Source organism: Triturus cristatus, chromosome 3_1, assembly GCF_964204655.1.
Source record: "Triturus cristatus chromosome 3_1, aTriCri1.1, whole genome shotgun sequence".
NCBI lineage: Eukaryota > Metazoa > Chordata > Amphibia > Caudata > Salamandridae > Triturus > Triturus cristatus.
In genome coordinates, this window is record NC_140583.1 from 618953854 (window position 1) to 618975554 (window position 21701).

At 43.0% G+C, this 21701-nt stretch overlaps 1 protein-coding gene across 2 annotated transcripts in view; it reads left to right on the forward strand.

The window, feature by feature from the left end:
* The first annotated feature begins 13269 nt into the window (after nt 1-13269).
* Nucleotides 13270-21701, forward strand: part of ANKDD1A (ankyrin repeat and death domain containing 1A) — a 419853-nt gene continuing 411421 nt past the window's right edge. The window contains exon 1 of one of the 2 annotated variants that reach the window (XM_085644555.1): nt 13270-13548. In XM_085644555.1, the coding sequence (XP_085500681.1) occupies nt 13515-13548 (34 nt within the window). In that variant the 5' untranslated portion in view covers nt 13270-13514. The remainder of the gene's footprint in view (nt 13549-21701) is intronic. The other variant, XM_085644556.1, reaches the window with a different exon arrangement.

The window sequence follows — 21701 nt, forward strand, 5'->3', positions numbered from 1 at the left end:
CTTACCCTACTGTTGCACCCCCTGGAGTTAGAATAGTAATTTTTACCCCTACACTATCCAACACTTACCCTACTGTTGCACCCCCTGGAGTTAGAATAGTAATTTTTACCCCTATACTATCCAACACTTACCCTACTGTTGCACCCCCTGGAGTTAGAATAGTAATTTTTACCCCTACACTATCCAACACTTACCCTACTGTTGCACCCCCTGGAGTTAGAATAGTAATTTTTACCCCTATACTATCCAACACTTACCCTACTGTTGCACCCCCTGGAGTTAGAATAGTAATTTTTACCCCTATACTATCCAACACTTACCCTACTGTTGCACCCCCTGGAGTTAGAATAGTAATTTTTACCCCTATACTATCCAACACTTACCCTACTGTTGCACCCCCTGGAGTGAGAGTAGTAATTTTTTACCCCTATACTATCCAACACTTAACTTAAATGCAATGTAATATTATGCGTTGTAATGGTATGCGTTGTAAAGGTAGTATGCGATGTAATGGAATGCGTTGTAAAGGTAGTTTTTAAAAATGCGTTGTAGTGTCATGCGATGTAATGGAATGCGTTGTAGTGGATGTTGCGTTGTAAAAATTGCGTTGTAAGTGCATGCGTTTTAAAAGTATGCATTGTAACATCATACATCCCATAAAACTCCATCCAAATAAAGGGCATGACGCTATACAGCATATAAACTGTCGTTATTACAAGAACATATTTCTCCCTTTGTGCCTGACTTGGATATATGGATAAACTTTGCAAGGGAACAAAAAACCTGACGTCTTTGGATCAATTTTGCGGGATAACAAATAAAGGGGCAAGAAACCTGCAGCCAGAGCCTGGGGTGTCACAGTAGGGGAAGTTAGTGTGACCAGGGTTTTCAGCACAATTTGCATAACCCAAGGCTGAACTATAACAAGTTCCATTACCGAAAACAAGGCACCAAACCACACGATCTTGCATTCAGTCCTACCATGTGGAGAATAAGAAATGGTGGGCTCTATGCCTGTGAAAGACAGATGTCTGGCCTCATGCTGGGAAGCAGACTCCAAAGCCTGAAACTGTGACGCTGACAGCATCACTGGCCTACGGTGTATACCAATATAGACTACAATGGCAATGAAAGGTTTTACAATGGTAAGCCCTGTATCGTGTGTCACATTGCAGAAGTTAATTTACTGCCTGGCTTCTGTCTCCTGCTACACAGCAAGGCGGGGCAGGCAGACTGGGACAGACTGCTCACACTTATATTGATTTGTTTAGAGATGCAATTGTATCTCTAAATAAATCAGTCTATTTAATATTTGTTGAGATAAATGTTTAGGAATTTCAGAGGGGTGCTGACCCAGAGCCCTAATGGAGAAGCCACCCCTGCATACTTCGCTACATCCTGTCCATCATATTCTGTCTGAACTGGAGACAGTCCTCTGGGACTGCTGGCAAGATCACACTAGCTATGTTCCACAGTGTAGGCATTTACCTGCCCAGCAAGGAAACTACATTTATGGACCAAAAGTCCATTCTTGAGGACGAAAACGTAATTTTATCAAATGGACTAACCTTTTAGATTCCCTATTGTCGTGTAGTTCCTTTACACCTATATAGGATCTGCATGTTTAGACAACATACACTGCAGGATTGGTGTCCAGACTGATTCCCGACACCCCCACTGAGTATATGCGTCTGTATACCAGCTCGCTCACAGTGCCACTATAAACCCCACTTACCAACATGACAACTCTTTCCCGTCAGCGATCATGAAAACAGTACAGTACTTTTCGCTAAGTCACTTGTGCTCACTTCGTCTCAGAGAAATACACAGAATAAACAGTGAGGACGTTTTCAATAAGCATTTATTGAACCATCGTCATTCTAATGTAAAATAGGTGTGCTGAAACAACCATAAGACAGAAACAGATATAAATAATTGTAAGCACCAATAGAGTAAAAGGATGGTAGTTTCCTACCATAGTGCTAAAACAATGAATACCAGCAAATATAAAAATACATAACAGTAATAATGAGTACTCCTACGATGAAACCCTAACTAGATATACCTAAGTGTACCTAGCATGTATGTAGGTGTAGAGCCAAGAATCCCCTAGGATAAAGCCAACCCCATTACCTGAATTGAGAGACTGTGGGACCCTGTCTTGGTCTCGAGAGGGACACCCCGCAAGGGATGTCAGACCACTGCAAGCTTCTCCCATCAGTGTGTCAACATGAAAGTCCTTCTTCTCCTCTCCCTGCCTCAGCAAAGATATGGTGTTTATATACCCAAAGCAGTACCCTTATGGGATATACCTTGCTATGTCATGTCGGACTAGGATGATGGAAGGAATGACCCTTATACATAGTTATTATGCAGGAGACGGTAATCCTGCTGAGATTCCAAGAATCCTTTTGCATAATGAATGAGGCTAGTTTTCGGAGAAAAGCCCATGTCATTTAGGCATTATCGTAACTATGTAAAAGGTCAGTACTAAGAAACATTATGTAGTGTAATGGTAGGGGCAATGTAGGTGAAAGGTTTATTCACTACCTGAGCCTATATAAGGGTACCTTTATGAAACATAACACTATTTGGACGAATTTTGGTAAGGAATTGGGATTGACGTTACTAGTAGAGGCATCCGCAACTAGACTCTCCGGTGTAAGGTGCTTAGTTACAAAGGTCGGATCACTAGGCGCAAGCAGGCCTATGTTGCGGAGCAATAAGCTAACTGATAGTAGGGCAAGAGCAAGACTTGAATCATGTAGTCTTCAAGCAGTCAGTGAAAGCATCATTAAATTGTAGCCAGGGCTCTAATGACATCAACTGTGGTTGAAGGATTTCTCTCATCACTTTGGTTTTTATTTCAATGAAGGGCAACTGCAGATCTAGTACCTCAGCTGTCCTACGGATCATGACAGCAAAGAAAACAGTTTATTCTGTTGGTGTTCTATTTGGCAAACCAACATCCACTTTTAGGGGAAGTGTCCATTCCAATACAATTTTGCAAATTCAAGCATAATGCATCTTGTTTAATAAGGAGGTTGAGTAAACCATCCCTCTCTTCTTCATCATCCATTTCCTGGAGATCCAATGTGCCTTGTATCAGGACAGAGAGTCAAAAAGAGAATGGTGCCTCCGCTGATAGTTGCTTCAAAAAACACAGCTGAGGTACAGCACAATGACAGGTGCTTTTGTGATCTAGTAGCTCAATATTGATCAGGTTTGGGACAACATTAGTCTGACATGGCCATCTACAACGGATCGTCCATCTGAGCCAGTGTAATCTAACTGCCGTGGATCTTGTGGTCGGTGTGGAAGTCTGTACCAGAGTCGTTACAGGTCTGGTGACAGGTCCAAAGGGGACAAACGGCGATGGGGAGGGACCGCCAGTGGTAACAAGACCGGTGGCTCCTACAGCTCCATGGGGCCCATAAGCATGCCAGAGTGACTGAAATCACACCAAAGATTTGCAGCATGTCCACCTTGAAGGCCACTATATGCTATGGATTCGATGACTGCCTGGGGTTTCTCACCCAGACCAACTCAGAAATTGGTTCTAAAACCAGGGTCTTTGAGGGTGTGCGATGTTTTTGTGACATCCTTGCACTTTCTCTTTCAAGCTAAAATGGTGGGATGAGGTTGTGTCCCACCTCATCTTTTTATGTTTTCACTTAGACTTCAACTTGGTCTGACCAGAATACTTTTGGAGAGGGAAGTGGGTCATTTGGGGGAACAGCCCATGACCAAGACCGGGCAAGCGACTTAGAGCGGAAGTTCTTTACTTGAACCACAATCTCTTCTTGTGCTCGGCGATGCAGAGCTTTGTCTTCTAGTCCCGGAACACCTTTGGGTGCATGAGGGTGCACTTATTTTAAAAAAAATATTCATTACCAGAGCGTAGGCACCAAAGGCATTCGAGTCTCAACGCAGTTAGAAGCCTGTATTTTCGGTAGGAACATGACTCCCTAGCACATTGTCTGCAAATTTTTGGGGTCATAGTAAGAACAACAAAAGTTGAGAATGAGGCGCCGGATCCACGTCGGCAGATGCAGAAAGAAAGGAACCAACCGTAGCGCGCAGGGTTGATGGTTATATGCGTTCCATTGCGTCATGTCAGGGGCAAGGCAAACCCTATGCAGAGCTGCATGATGCCACCTGTTATTGAAATTCTTCAGATCCTATCTAGTGTTTGGGGATATTCTAAAGGTGAGGAATCTGCAGTAACAAGTTTCCATCAGAAATAATAGTTCTAAAGAGGGAAGTATAAGTCCATTATATATATGCATTATGATGTTAAAAGATCCCCACCGTCTGCGAACCATCTGAAAGTGTATAACAGACAATTTAAGACCATGTTTCTAAAATAAGAATGATAATGGGAAAATATAGTACATTCATGTGGGGGACGGGACTGTGCGTTGATGTGAATGTACTGTACTACTAAGCATTTCCTGGTATACTTGAAAATCCAAAAAAGATCATTTGAAAAAAAAGAAGTTTAGAGACTATGACCTTTAGTGTTTACAATTTAATTCAATAATACTTGTGTACAGAAGTGAACGCTTTCCATAGTTTAAAGAAATATATTTTTGACTTTGAAGAGTCTTTATTAGATTTTTATCAGATGCTTGTTTCACAATTTACAGGCCAAATATGTTGATGGCTGATCTCTAGTTCTTAGAAGCAATCTACATCTTTGAATCAGTTTTGTCTGTTAATTTGCTGGCTCTTCCAGACCTAATTGAAATGTCCTTCACCAGAAAGATAATATGATAAAGGAAATGCACTATGTGGATTGATCCACAACTGAAAATGTCTGGGTTCTCTGCGACACGCAGTGACTGACTACACCTGTGTTTATTTTGGACACGTCGTGTTTGTCAATTACCATAAATCCTGGAGCAAATCTTTCACAGAGCTACGGACCACAGAGCTACGGACCACAGAGCTGAGCCCAAACGGCTATTACCGCTATTGCCGCTTTTCCCGCTGCCCGCTCCCGCGCCCGTCTCACCTGCCAACTCCCTGCTCCCTGCTCCCTGCTTGTTCCCATCCCCTCCCTGGTGAAACTGCCGACCCGCGGTGCTGGGCGGCTTCCGCGGTTTCCGCAGCTCCAGCGGCTCTAGCGGCTCCAGTGGCTCCCGCGACTCCAGCGGCCTTCAGCAGCCTCCCACTGGCGGCGGAACAGGGGAGAGGAGAGTGGACTGCAGATTCGAGGACAGGCGCATAGGGCGCCGAAAAGCCAGTAAGGAGGCCAGACAACTGAGCGGAGCACTCACTGCGAGCAGCAGAGGATGTAGCGGATGCAGCAGAGGCAGCAGGCAGTAGGTAACAGCAGTAGGAGCGGTACAGGAGACAAACTACCACCGGTGAGTCTAATCTGACAAGAGGTTCCGCCAAAGGTTCTGCACTATTCACTGCCTGTCGCCCATTGTCTAGTCTCACAGCAAGTGGAAAGTTGATGATCACAGCCCCGACGATCTCCTTGTCCTCTTGGGTTACATTCACACTTACAACTACATTGTAGTCGGAGAACCCCCACTAGTCGGAGAACCCCCACTGGGCAAAGAATTGGACGCGGCAGAAGATGATCTGAAAAAAGAATTAGTCAGAGTGTTTTTGCGACGAGCCAGAATTACCTTCTTTGTTACAGAAGATTACACCTTTTTATAGTGTGCTGGGGGTAAAGCAGACAACGACACACGAGCGCAGCCACTACTAGAGGCAGTTGCAAAGTTGCATAAGCAAGAAAAGGAAAAAAAAAATGAGATCAGGCAGAGTGAGGCATCCACCTCCCAACTCATCTAATACAAAATCAAATTTCAAAATCAACTTTCCATCTAAACCTCGGAAAAGGAAACTAGAGTTAGTATCTTCACCAATAAACTTATGTTCCACCAAAAACGAAGAACCCGTCGCGAACTAACTCCCACTTTCGATTCCAACAAATCCTCGAACGCAAAGTGTCTCGACAACGACAAGGAACTTATTGTATTACCCTGTCTAGCGACAGCTCCTCCACAACTGCAGCAATCTCAGGAATTATCCCAGGTGTCTCCACCTTCGGTATTAAAATCACCACCAATGGGTCTAAACAATCTCATAACCATTGAGGGAACACCAGTGAAGAAAAAGAAACGTTTCTTCCAACCAAAGATATACACGAAGTTTTCCTTCCTAAAAGATCCTGGATCAGCAATATTTTCTAAGACAGGGAACATCAAGGGCCTCCATGCACCGCTCCTACCAAGCAAACACAATCAAAGTTATATCAAAAAAGCCGACAGCAACCTAGCAGGCCCCCCCAGGCAAGCTGGGCCCTTGAATACATCCAACATTGAGGCAGCTGAAACAAGGTCAGTACCATCTCCAACAAAGGTAAATAATAGGAAAGTGGGCTCACTTACTCACTTAGCAACCTTGGCAGTCCAAGCAATTTCCAGTCACATAAATCTGGGAAAGGAGCCGTCCAATATATTCGTAAACAAAAATTGGATCCTACCAAGGAAAGTTGAAAACAATGGAGGCAGTAATCCACCAACGCCAACACCTAGTGAGCCATGGTGAGAGCAAGGACTCTGAGATCCAGAGCCTCAAAGAGGAGGAAAGGAAAGACTTACACTGTCCTCAACCATTAAGTAGTTCGCCAAAACCAAAGAAACCGAAGAAGGTACCCCAGGACATCGAAGAAATACAAACATTGCAGCAAACTAAAACAATGGAACCAGGAAGCAGAATCCAGTGCCATCAACCGGCCAAAATGTCTTTGATCCAAAACCAGACATCTCAAATAAATCTCAAAAGCAACATAGGAAAAATTGTACTAAATGACAGGTCAGCAATAATGACTTCACCTCAACGTTGCACCTTGCCACAGTACTATGATCTTCAACCCTCAGACAACTACGCAAACAACGACATGTCCTCCATAGCAGCACAGGAATGGGAGGAACTGGTTGCAGCCTACAATCAGGATTCAGTCGGACGCAGTCCATCCATCGACGCATCACCAAAACTGGATAAAAATAGCACCATTGACAATCTGGGCAAAGATTCAATATGGGCAATAATTTTGAAAACTCTGCAGCATTCGACTACGGCTCTAGAATTTCAATCTCAAAAAATGGACTTGCAACTCATAGTTCTGCAGACAATGGCGGACACAATTTCAGGAATTGACCAGAAAATCTCAGAATTAAATGGTCTCATAAAAAGAGGCCAAGACGCCGTCTATGAGTCCCAAACAAACCTTCCACAACTACAAACATACGACCCAATCTTGGACAAATTATCATCTTTACCAGCAATGCTGGGAGACTTGATAAACGACCTAAAATTGACAGCCTCACAAACTCCGATTCCACAAACTTCGGACCTACCGCCAGAATCCTCATCGACATACACAAATCGAGAGAACGTGCCGCCTGCCGAACAGAGCTCAACAACCAATTCACTCTTAAAACAAACATCATCCTTTGACAGGTTGGACACTGCCCCCACGATTATCACCATAGATAATTCAACTCTAACAAACAACCAAGCCTTGAATAAAACTCGTAGAAAGAAGAAAAGGAAAGGAAGGAACAGGCTGCTAATGAACAGAAGGAATTATAAAGAGACACAACTGCACCCCCCCGCCTTAGCAGCAGCTAGCGGCCAAAAAGTAAAAAACAATGATCAACCACCAGCCTCCCACAAGACCATAGATAGCACTACTTCTCCTTTTTTAGCACCTTGCGACAAACAGACATTCAACTCGACCCAGGAAATTGTCCTAAAAGAACCTGAACAGGAATGCCCTCAAGTCAAGCTAAACCAATCGGTACATAATGCTCACAACGTTGAGCCAACATTTGTTGAACACACTCGAATAAAAACAAGTGCGGACAACGCTACAGTCACCAACACAGAGTTGCCGCTTCAATCAAAATGGCACTTAAACAGCAACATAAGGCCACAAAATGCAGATAATGATCCAATGCAGCAACCAAACCACACAGACACAACACGCCTAGCACGTTCCCCTCAACCCTTCCACCAAGATAACGCAGGACTTTCCAATTTGATAGCACCCCAGCACTTGCATACTCAGGCATCAATCCTTTTCATTCCTGAATATACATCCAGAGGAAGGGATGATATATTGAACAGGGGTAACATACTGAGACTCTTGCACTCAGTTAGTACCCTAGAAAACATTAGCCCTTCAGAACTTGTACAAATAGAGTTTCAGCCAAACACCGAACTCCACCGCCCGGAAATAACGAAAGCAACCTGGAACTCCGCCGAGACAGTGAGTAAAATCATGGAAGAAGAAGAAACATTCCGACAATGGGGGATAGAGTTGAGATTAGATCAGCGCCCCCGCTATCCAACACCCCTTTTACCACCTAATAGGTCTCTAGCACCCAAAAGAACCAACTCAATTTTAAGGGGTGGTAGGAGTAATTCCCCGAGGGCATACTCCAAAGACAATAGGAAATCACAAATAGGACAAAATCCAAACTACAGTACTTACTTTCCGCGAGATTGTAATCCTAATTGGAAGTCAATCCAACGCACAATTAGCACAACGACTGGCGCAACTTGACAAAAAGGGCAAGGACTAGCTAAACCTTCAAATAGGAAGAGGGACATCAGCATCTGCTCATGGAACATCAATGGCTTAGCCAGTAAAAGCAATGACCCGGAATTTCTTCAATACCTGAACAGATTTGATCTCCTATTGCTTCAAGAAACATGGGAAGAAAAAGCACTAGATCTATTGGGGTTCGCATCATGTTGTATCCCGGCTAACAAAAATTGCACCTTTGGGCGGAGATCAGGTGGATTGATGCTTCTTGCATCTATACAAACCATAGGTGAAATCATAGAAATAGACTCTCACATATCTCCCCCGAGTGCAATACAGGTGGTAAAAATCTCCCTTTGGTTACGGAATCTGCCTCAAGAAGTAATCATAATTAATGTATATATACATCCAAAACAAAAGCAAAAGGCCGCAAAAGATTTGGGAGCAGCCTTGGAGAAGATAAGGGAAGAACAGGACTCCGACTTAATCATCATGGCGGGGGCTTTTAACATGCTTCTCATTAGCGAGGACCAAGACGACGACCTTATTCGAGACTTGAATGTGGCATGGGGCGTTCCCACACAAGGCTCGGTAAAAAACAGCAAACTAACTAAGTATTCAAAAAACTTGCTCCAAAATTTGGAACATCTCAACCTAAGGGCCTTAAATGGGCGTTATGACGAAGACGACCCACCAGTTGCAACCTTCCACTCTAATAAACAAACCTCTCATCTTGACTACATGTTTATATCTTTAAACATGTTTAGCTGGACTAAAATGTTCAGAATAGGGATGAGTGACCTCAGCGACCATCTACCCTTAGAAACCACAATAAAAGTCACCACAAAATTGGAAAAGGAATTATACAAAGGCCCCTGCTTGGAAGTCACGTCAAACCTACGGCGGTTACGATGCAACATTGACAACATTAGGTCAGTAAGCATAACAGCAAAAAATCTTTTCACTCAAGCAGCCAATTCCTCATGTAAAGCGTTGGATAACTGGCAAAGCTTCATTACAAAAATTAGCGAGAAGCTGATAAACAACAAGCCAAACATGTTACGCCAGGGGAAGAGAGTCCCTAATAAAAATCTAGTAACCCTAGAAATGAAGACTCAAAAACGGCAAATAAATCAAACACTAAGGCTGTTACGAAAGGATCCAACAAATTGCAGTTTGCGAACAGCCCTCCAGACAGCAAAAAAACACCTGAAACGGATGAAATGGGAAAAAAGGAAGGAACAGAATGAAGAGCTATGGGCAAAGCTCCATTATGAAGGGAAGCAGAAAAACAGTTCAAAATTCTGGCAAATGGTTAAAAAAATAAATAACCCAGACCACCAGGGTCAAAACTCACACATACCAGAGGAGGTTTGGACAAAATATCTGTCACTGCATTTTAACAATGTGGACATCACAGAGGGAGCTGTAACACACATACCTCGTGCAGTAACCATGTGCCCCAAAATCGAAGGCAAAGAAACCAGCCGCACACCCACAAGATTCCAGGAAAAGCGTGAGAATGGGTCTAAGACCTCACCTAAGCTCGATAAATTAGCACCAATGGCAGAAGTTTCGATATGTGCTGAGCAATGGCAAAAATTAATTATTCCAGCTGACGTAAAACGACAAATAAAAAGAGGGCGATCTGCGGGAGCTCCGGGCCCAAATGGTATTCCACCCATGTTGTATAAGGAAGACGTGGAATTTTGGAGCAAATCGTTGGCATCCTTATTCAGTAGTCTAATTTACACCCAGATACTTCCTGAGTCCTGGTATGGGTCAGTCATCAGCCCGTTTTATAAGCACGGTAGTAAGAAGCACCCAGATAACTACCGACTCATCGCATTACTAGATGTAGAGGCTAAATACTTTGCAGGCATAATTCTGGAAGAGTTAACAAGGTGGGCAGCTGAAAAATCCATTATCCCGATCACTCAAACAGGATTCTGCAGAGGCCAAGGCACCACAACCAACATCATGGCGCTGTCCCTGCTGATAAGACAGGCCAAAGAGACTAAATCACCTTTATATCTTACGTTCATCGACTACACTGCCGCATTCGATCACATAGATCGTAACAAACTTTGGCAGAAACTAAGCCACTGGGGGATACCGAAACATCTCTTAGAAGTGTTAATACTACTTCACTCCAACACTTGGATTAAAATCAAACTTGGAACAGGAACACACCTTTCGAAACCTATTAAGACAACAAAAGGTCTAAAACAAGGGTGCGTACTGGCTCCTCTTTTATTTAACCTTTATTTGGCTGATCTACCAGGAGAACTTGACAAATGCTCTAACCATGCGCCTAAACTTGGGTCAATTATCCTCTCCAACTTACTTTATGCAGACGACTTAGTGTTAATAAGTCGAACCCCAACGGGCCTTCAACATCTTTTGAATGTTGTATATACTTTTTCTGAAAGAAACGCCCTTCAAATAAATCTTAATAAGACTAAGGCCATGGCTGTGAATTATAAGAAAAAAAGGGAAATTCGTTGGTACCTGAATGGAGAGAAAATGGATCTGGTAACAACCTATAAATACCTGGGAGTAATCCTGGACGCAAAAAACACGTCCAAGCCACAACTTGAATCCCTACGAGGGAAGGCGACTATGATCCACCTAGCCATCAAATCACTAAAGGCAAAACTTCCCGATCTTACACTTAAACCTCTCCTTCAAATACTGCGTGCAAAACTACAGCCGACCATCACATACGGGAGCGAATCCCTACATGGGAAGGATGCCGCCCTACTGGACAAACTTATGGCCAAATCATATAGGGCCATTTTCAATCTTCCCAAATACGTTTCTCCTGCTCAGATTCGGCTGGAATTTGGAATAATTAAACAGACAATAGGAAGGCAGTGCGCGTATGTAGGAACCTGGCACAAGATTCGCACCGCTGAGACTGGCTCCTTAAGTTCCAACGTATGGGGGGAGCTATTTCGTCATCAAAAATCATTGGCCAGAGACTATCTATTGGAATCACTTCAAGCCTTGGGCCTGAAAGATTTATGGGAAATTCCAACAGACCACCTGACCTTTAAAAAAATCGCAAAAAAAGTCAGCGCACATTATTTCAGTAATTGAAGACAAGAATGATCCAGCGAAAAGAGCGCATGGTTGGACAACGCTGGGTGATTACGGGCCAGTACAACCACAAGTATATCTTAGTACTGGCATGAAAATAAAAATCAAAGAAAGGTTTCTGAAATTACGCCTCGGAGTAATTCCTATACTCCCACATCTGCCACCTTGGGAGAGGAATAACTCCTCAGAGCAGTGCCGGCTGTGCAAAACTGGCAAGGAGGACATTGTTCATGTGATCTGTATTTGCACTAAATTAAATGACTTAAGGCATAACTTACTACGCCCTTTCTTTAAGCAGTATGGCACGCGGACTTGTAGACAAGCTGTAATACTGTGTTTTAATCCGAAATATACCAAACTGAATTGCCGGGTCGTAAAGTTTTTCGATTTAATGTGTAAAAGACTTAAGAGCACCTGATGACAACTAAAAAAACTTTTTAAGGTTACTTAATTGATCATAAGTAAATTTTTAGCCAATGGCAACGTATTAACGAATTTTAAAACACTTATTTCGAAGTTTTATGATATTTTGTAAAGATTTTAACTAATCATGTACAAATAAATAATTACCACTGGAGCAAATCTTTCACCTACAAAGGGCCTAGGAAACAAAGTGGGAAGAAAATGCAGGTACTTTATCTGCCAGATGGCCCATGTCTTGTTCGAAAATAGGCAAGTTAATGATAGGGTAAAAGCACTTCTGCAATTTCGCTACAGTTTTAAAGACATTTGTAAATAATTCTATTCCACGCAAGAGGTAACTGCTGAAATCCTATTACAAGAACTTGTTTTGTTCTACTCGTTATTCAATGTCACTCAAACGATCACACGTAAGGCGCTTATAAGCAACACGGTAAACAAAAATGTCCCACATAGGCAAAGAGAAAACTGGTATACAATGAATATGCAGCGGTAAAAAAGTAAGTACTCCCACTCTTGCTCAGCCACTTTCTGCTTGTGACTACTGTATCAAAACCAGCAGTGCGAGTGATAACAGCAACACGACAATTATTTCACAACATAATCAGACATTCCAAAATCCTAGAATAGGAAAGTGGGAGATATCGGAAAAAATCGAGGGGATGTACTTTCCCCATTAACGTTTAGGGAAGCAGAGGCGATTTCATGCGGACGAGGAATAAACTTTTTGGCTACAAAAATCGGGATTCTCCCTGCGAAATCGGGACCATTGGCATGTATGCTTAATGCAATTGTAATAGACGCCACAGTTTCGCTTTTTACAGACTTCAAGACAATATAAGCACTAGGACTAGCTTATGAAATGGTAAACTATGCTTTCCGTTACCACATCTGGTCATGCATCTGGCAACAGAGGAGATGAGCATCGTTTTCCCCTTCAAACCACCCCGTTACACAAAAAATAATAATGATTCGACTATTGTTTTACAAAGCAGCATGACACCGAACGCCTGGCATTTTCTGGGAACAAAGCTCGTTCCCTATCTGTGTACTCTGTACTGTGAGACTCGCGTGCTCCGAAACGCTTACAGCGCAGCAGCATTCGCCTCAGAAAAACGTCACCGCTATAAAAATAAATAAATAAATAAATAAATAAAGCCTGACGCTAAGATGGCCGCTCAGGGAGTTCGGCCCTGCCTACATGCGCGGTCACGTTCTGGGTTTAACAGAAGACTGGAGAAGGGGCGCGCGCTCCAGCTGAGAACTGCCAGAGTAGCCGAAGGAACGGCGGAGGTTGGTGTTTCCTAGAGCGGAGGCTCGCACGTAAAGGGAGCCGGCCGGGTCTCAGACGTGCTGTTCTAGGGAGGTGCGGGATGAGGAGACGGCGACACTCCTGAGGGGCACTGCAGCGGCAGGGATGGAGGATGACCTGGTGTCGGAGGATGACATCTGTGAGTGCCCAGGAGGGTGATGGAGATAGTCATTAGGCACAGTCCGGAGAGGGGAGGAGAGGGGAGTTGTTCAAGCTTGTCACATTCACTAAATAGACCCTTACGCGATAATTTGTGGACAGTGTTAAAATGAATCTTCTGCTCTGAAAATATGCTTTTATTTCCATAGATTGTACGAAAATCTGATAATTTTTCATCAACAAATCCATACATTTTCTCTGATGAAAAATATTAGTGACATTGGTCACGTATTTTAAATTGATGAATAGAGTGTGTAAGAAAATGTACAGAATCTTTGTATGTTGTATGTATAAATGTATGATTTTCTCATCAAATTCGCAGAGCCAAATAAATTCAATGGAAATCACCACCCGTGATCTGGAAGTATACATGTATACACATCCTTAATATTTATTTTATGTAAAATATCCTTAAATGCCATTACTAATTTTTGCTTCTTATTTTTACGACACATGTGCCGTTTGTACTGCTTTATAGACTTAAACAGGTTAGTTGGGCACTAATAATAGTCATATAAATGAACATTCGGTTGCATTTCACTTATGCATAAAACTACTTAGGTAGCTTTAAATGCCGCTTTTATGTAAAGAACCTTCACCCATTTACTGCTAGAAATGTAATTTTTTGAGGTTTTATTTGCTTTTCGAAATGATTATTGGCCCAGCCGGTTGCTATGTTTATAGCAGCGGATCATAAACTACCCGCTGGTGCCACTCAAGAGTCTTTTTTTAAATTTGTTTTACCTTACCTAGTTGGACCTTGCTGATGGTGTCGGTACTTATCCCAGGAGAAGGCACTCATACCTGCAACTTCTATTTTTGTAGTTTAGCGTGCAGCACACTTCAGCCTGTGTCATTGATTGGGTGGTGGCAGCTTTTAATATCACATGTAATTGTTTACATTGAGATACAAGGGTAGTAGGGAATAACCTTCCCTACGAGACACTTTCTGGAATTAAATCCAAATTTGATGCTATATGACTGAGAGGTGTTGGCATACTAAATGCCCCAGGTCGCCCTTGTTTGAATGTGTCCTCCACTCCATGCAGCTTCTTATCGCATACAACTTGGGTCTTCAGGTAAATCATGCTAGAGGTCACCTGTTGTGATTCTGCCAACTAGGAATAGAGTATAAACCCCTTGATGCATAGTGCTCACTGTAACTGTTTGGATAACTCCTTGTTTTGGAATTTCTGTATTTGCGGTCTCTTGAAATGGCTCTAATGTGGCATGATAGTACTGTGGAAATTAAAAGATGTTTCCCAGAAACATTTTCCTGATCACACCATTCCATTACAGGTACTATTTTATGATCTGAAGTGTTTCTGAAAACTTATTAACATTGTTTCTGTTAAAGATAAATCATATAATCTTGTTAGTGGCACCTTCGTAAGAAAGTGGTCATTTAGTGGCATGATAACTTCGTCATTTATCTTCAGTTCTTTTTATGCTATACATATTTAAATTAGAGTTAAAAAATGTGGACTATAAAACAATAGTAATTCAATTGAAACATAATGACAGGTCACTGTGAGAAGATAGTCTTTTAAACTTCATAAAAAAATAAGGAAGGGTGACACCTCCCTTGATTGTCACATTATTCCATACATTAGGTGCAAGTTAAACCTTTGATACTGTAGTAATCAGGAGAGCTGCCATGTCTAAATCCAAGAGCAGATGGAGGATATGGAACTGAGATAGTGTAAGATATGACTACAAAAACTTAATGTTTTGTCAGAGCTGTAGCTTTGAAAAATAAGGGGATTTATTTACAGATAGGTAAATACAGGTATGAAAATTGAAGAGCAGGTCACAATAAAACAATTGTGCTACTGATAACTCTGGTTGTAGAGGACTGGAGACAGTTTTACTGGGGAGATTTTTTGTAGGCGCTGCACTGTTCAAGAGTACAGATAAAAATACAAATACCATAACCCTTAGTGGTTGGCATCCAGCTGTAGCTTATTCCTCTTGCGCTCACATAAAACATATCTGCTTTGGGTCTCATGATTCACCCGCTATTGTATTAACCCATAAACCAGCCATCACCACCTGAACAGACAGGAAACAACTAAATGCTGCTGGCCAATCAGAGGAATCTAATTTAGTCCACCATTGCCTGTCCCAATTAGCAACACACCATAATCTGGCCTTTAATTTCACGATGACTTTCAGATATGGGATGATAGTAACAAAGCCCATCCCAGCAGATCTCCCCACTACTTCTCTTTCCAACCATGAATGCTCAGGTCCAAAACCGTTAAACAAAAGATCATGTTGGACGACTCATTGTAATAACCAGCTAAGTAGAATATGATCATGTGAAATACCATTTAAGGGACCTGCTAAGATACTTAAAGCTTCCAGCTTACTTACAATCATAATCTTAGCATCTGTCTCTCAGACCTCTTTATCCACCACCCTACTAAGCGCTGTGTCCGATAACACGATAACCACACTTCGGTGGTCATCACACATGACAAAGAAACACCTACCAAATAGGATAAAAAGCAAAGGCAACACCATCCAGCACGCGCATCCTACATGGCATAGCTTTTCCGCCCTTATAGACAAGTACTTCAGTGTCCCAAATAGGGGTAGTAAGAGGTAAATAAAATTCTACAATACTTTGTGGTGACTCTTAAGTGCCAATAAAGAAATTAAAAAGAATACATTAAAAAATTATGCTATTCAATATAAATAAATCGATTTCTTGAGAGTCAAGCCTTGTGTATTGTGTTGTACTGCAGCATTTATATAGAGCTTACTATCCCTGTGTTGGGTGCTGAACTGCTTGCCTACATGTATAGCATGCTACTCTGTGTAGGGTTTGTGGTTGGAAGGATGTTGTCTTTGTTTTGATCCTATCTGAAAAGTGTTTCCATTTCATGCATGATGACCAACGAGGTGCGGTTATCGTGTTATGGGACGCAGCGCGTAGCAGTGTGGTGGCTGATGAAGTGTGCGAGACAGACGTGCTGTTTTATGGTTGTCAGTATGCTGGTAGCTTTGAACAGCTCTGCAGGGCTCTCTATGATATTTCATATGATATGTGCTTAGCTGGATACTGCACTGGGTTGTCCAATCTAAGATGTTATGTTTAGTTGTAGTCCTGAGCTAGCATAGTTGGAGAGAGGGAGAGAAGTGGAGAGATGTATGTGAGTTGTGACAAAGCAGTCGGATTGTTTAGATATTTGGGACCTGTAATGGTGGACTATATTAACGTTCTCCAAAATGTCCAGTAATGGGTGACAGATCTCTTCAGTTATTCCATACCTTTTAATTTGGTGATGTTGTCCCAAGGTTATTTTGTTTTATGTCGGCGAGAGATTGTGAGTCGGAGTGGAGGAAGTTCATTGACTGGCCTCGCATTTTGTGACGTGTTAAGGGATCTTCTGTGACTCACACTATAGTCTTCCAGTAAACCCCGGGCGTTCTCGAGAAAGAATCAACATTACGGACCTGAACGGAAGTTCAAGTGCGAGATCTCTTCCATCAGTAAACATGAAGCTGGAGAGTTTAGGCAGCCCTGACGTCCAATGATCTTGAACTGAGTTAAGAAAAAAAGAAAGTCACCAGGCCCTAGAGCCCCAACATATTTTCATTCATTTTCATTAATTCCCTTGCTCCCTCCCGCTCTTTTTCTTTATTCCACATATCTCTTTCCATGATCTCTTTATTTCTAGCACTTTACGAGTAAAATGCCAGCCATTTATTGATCTTTAGAGATACATACAGTCCCTGTGTCGTGTATGCGTTGGTCAGGTGTGACCTGCCGATGCAATAAATCTGTTCACTCCGTCCATTGTGTGCTGCAAAGATATTTGCCTGCGCCCTCGCTTCCGGAGTTTTTAGAGAGATTTCCACCGCACGTCCAGAGTTTGGAAACAACCTGAATTTCCCCTTCGATGCAAAAGCTGTTTTCTGCGGGTCACGCAACACACAGGCAATACGGGCTTTCCATCCGGAAAGACCAGCCTGCTCGGTGTGACACACGGAAACACAGTAAAAGACAGCACAGCTACCCCAGGAAGAAACGTATTTCCTGGATACCACCAGCACAATAAACGGGGCATTTTTTAGCTGGAGTTTCCTGTTCAACAATCTCGTGACTTACCGTCTCGTTCTGAATAGTACATTACTTTTCGGTTTGCACAAAGTGTCTTGTCTACAGACCCTATTTTCAGAAGTCCTTTGATCGTGAAGTTGATTCATCGTGTTCATTTTTTCATTATTTTCTAGGTACGATAACGTATAGATGGCGTGACTTTCTTTTGTTATTCTCATACCGACAATGCCTGGGAATCGATTTACAAAATATAAACACATACATCTCGGTTTACTCCATTAATAAACCACTAACTTGTTACGACAAGTGAAACATGAAACATTAATTGTAAAACGTAGAGACAAAGGCAAACTCTCCATGATAATATGCACACCACAGAGACGGTGTATTAACGATTATCATACAGGATCTATTGATAATGTACATTCTCAACATGGAACACATACCTTTTATCTTCAACGCTTCAAGCAGGTGTTTATAACTATCTGTCTTAAGGCAATGTGCTCCCTCTAACACAACTCGGTCAGACTGAGACCAGTGTCTCAAAGATGCTCAATGATCATAGACAACTTTCTCCTTGCTTAGCACTCGCAACTGTGATCTAATTGTCATATTCGTGCTTCTTAACCAACAGAACATACCAATGAGCAATAAGCTAACGACGCAGTGTAATTGGCTAAGGACATCCTTGGAGCATCCCTAAATTAAGACCAGACTGGCAGTCATTCAATTCTCAGTGGTCTGTAGAGTATCTGAGATTAAAACTATCAAAGATCGAGCTTGTCTTTATTACCCCAAAAACCCAGAGTCCCTGAACACATCGATGGAGGCAACCCAGTACTCCTTGCTCTTCCAGACTCCTTATCAATGCCAATCAGATCCGTTCTTTGGGCAGAGTGCTCAAGCTATCCCCACCCAAAGAAATTGCATGCACACTTATTTTGACAGAAGAAGTGTATGCTAGTTATAAGGCTTATTGCAAGCATTCCTCCCATCCCCTTTTGTGTTTGATGTAATGCCCTCAGTGACAAAGATATGTCCAGAAGTGAGTTCTGTGCTCACTGTGGCAGTGAAACAAAGCTACATCCGAATGATGAGTAACGATCGGGGTTGCTTATGTTCCAGTTAAGGGAGGACCTGGCCTGGAAGTCGGGCTGGACTTTTCCTGGTGAAACAGGGCCAAGACTGATTTGCATTTGGCAGGGCCCAAACTGAGGTGGCATGGTGGGTGAAGAACAATATGTGAGAATGTTACCCTGTGCGATTGGCAGTGATTAGACTTAATGCAAACATTCCTCACATCATCTATCTTTAGTGTGCTGTGTACAGCACTATATGGCCTTTTGGATCTAGGCATGCACTTTATAAATATCTGCCATAATTTAAATATCTACAGTCTCCTGCTATTAATCAAGCATTCAACACCACTGGTGTCAGCCATTCAGCCTCCCAGAACTGCCTTTTACCTAGTGTGGCCCTTCTGCATGGGTACCAGGAGGCTATGTGTTGTCCCTTGTGTTGCTAGTTCACTCTAGTGTTTGCTGTGTGGGCCAAGTTCAGTACTGTCTTTCCACATAATTGCACCCTGATCTGCCAACATGCCAAACCACTGAAATACTACCATCAAAACCAGAAAGAACCCAACACTTGCGCAACTGAAGGTTGTGGCTGGCCGGTTTTCATGTCTTTGTGATTTCATTTTTACCTGTAGAGACTATGTCACCTGCGGGAAAGATGGCTTGGAGGAAATAAGCCCAGGTGATCCTTTTTTTCCGAGCATCAAGACCTAGTCAGGCTCACCACACAGAAGCTAGAGAGGTCGTACACTACAGCAGAAGGAATTTGCTTTACACAATCTAGACTGAGACTGGGGAGGACAACTTCGGTAAGGAGCAGTACGTTACAGAGGCCACATTTGTTCCTGCAACTTGTCTTGAAGTCCTTCCATTCAAGCTACCTGCCGGGCTACCTGTGTTGCTACCTGAGTCTGTCCTGTGCTTGGGTTTCCACAAGGCATCCCTCTCTTCTAGAACCCTTACAGGTGATTCGCTCAGAACACCGGCAGAAAAGACAATATCCACACCATGGCCTTTGACTGAGCAGTGCACTTGCCCTTTTCCATATTTTATGTGGCCAAAATGGTTTATATTGTGAGATAGAGCAGTGGGATTGAGGTTGAAATGCATTCTTTGGGTTACAGTGCCAGACAGATTCCTGGTCTTGGGAGTCAGGTGGAGCCCTGGTTCTGGGGATGAAGTACAAGCCATATGCTGGAGAATGGTAGTGAGACAGAGGCCAGGGGGAGGAGGATTATAAGAGCACCTGGTGGTTGGGATGAGATGAGATGAGTTTTGAGTGGAGAATGAGGTGTATAGGTGTAGGTTGAGATTGGCTCTGTGGCTGGTGGTGGGACAAGCCCTAGAGCTTGGAAACTAATATGAACCCCTCGGAGTGAGATTACTTTTGAAGCTGTGAGGACTGAGCCATGGGCATAGGGGAGTTGGGTAACTTCCTCTTCATAGGGTGTGCGCTAGATTCCTGGGGTGTGAGGTTCGCCCTGGAACTGGATGGTGAGCTGAAACCGTGGTGTGTGGGGGTGGAGTGATCCCTGATCACATGAGGTGAGATGAAGTAACCATCTCTTGTGTGGTGAGTTGGGCGAACAGGGAGACGATAAACCATAGGTGCTGAAATGCGTGACAGCAAAGCAACCCCTCTAGCAGCGTCCCTGCTTGCAAGGTGTCTGGTGGTTGTGCCTTTGTTTCAGAGTGAAATGAGAGCCTGCGGGCTTCACTGTTAGGGTTGCATTCTCCAGGGGGGACGGTCATGCAGCGTTTGCTAAACCTGAATGTTTGCTGTAGTTCTGTATTTTATACTTCCATACTATGCTGGACTCAGAACATATACGTTTGTGATTTGTATAATATCAATGTACATTTGCGGTTGTAGGTGACCCCACTCTCCGAGTGGACACATCCAGAAGCATATAAAAGGCTGGCATGGTACCCGTAGTAAGGAGCCAGCGCGTGCCACAGGCTCATGATGAGACTGAATGGAGTGGTCGCGCGCTCCGACGCCTATCTAGGATTGTGTTCGCCAACCTTATGTTAACCTTCGCGTTACTATAGCGCCGAACGAGCTCGCACACTAGCTGCTTCTGCTGGAGTTCACGCACGCGACAGGTTCTTCCAGGCCATGACGCTTTTGTCTAAATCTAAACCGGTAACCAAGAGCCTCTTGTGCCTTTGGTTGTCGGTGTGACATGGAAGTAGCGTGCCAGGAATGCAAAGATTGTTCCACGTGTTTATTGGATGAGGTAACTTCCATTGTCCGCTTTTAATTTGTTTGGAACTGTGAAGCATCAAGACTGACACTTTCGTGACAGAAATTATTTGCGTTTTTGAAGGCCTCACCCTTCTCACGAGCCAGCTTTAATACATCATGTTTTAAGTGTATTTTTGTGTACCTACCTTTGCACTGTCAAAATTAATAACTGTAAACAGCATGGGGGTGTCACGCCGCACATTGTTTAGACACCCCTTTTTTACGTTCCCTACAACTCTTCAATAATCCTATTATCCGCAAAGAAGGGGGTGGGGGTGGGGAGCTGTTAGAGAACCGCCGAGGTCGGAAACTGGGGAGGCATAAAATGCCGCTTTGCTTCATAGAACTTCACTCGATGCTGTTCAAGGATTTCTAGCAGCCACTGCCCTTTTTGCTTAAAAGTTAGTTTTCCAAACAAATGATTGAGAAAATTGTTACCAATTTAATAAAATGCTTCCAGACTTTGGATACTTAATTAGTACGCTTCTATACTCTTACGAATTATTTAAGAAACTTAAGGCTGAGTGATAGTGATCTTAAATAAACCATTGAGCAGGGACATAACACAGCCCAGGGGGCCACACATCCCTTTAGTTTAGGGGGATCCGGCCCAGCCTAAGGCCATAGAACATATTTGAGCTGTTGGATTCAGGGTCTCCTAATCACATTGATGGTGATGATAGGGAAGGGGCCCTATAATGTTATGTTATGCAACTACCATTGAGACCTGTGTTGATGTA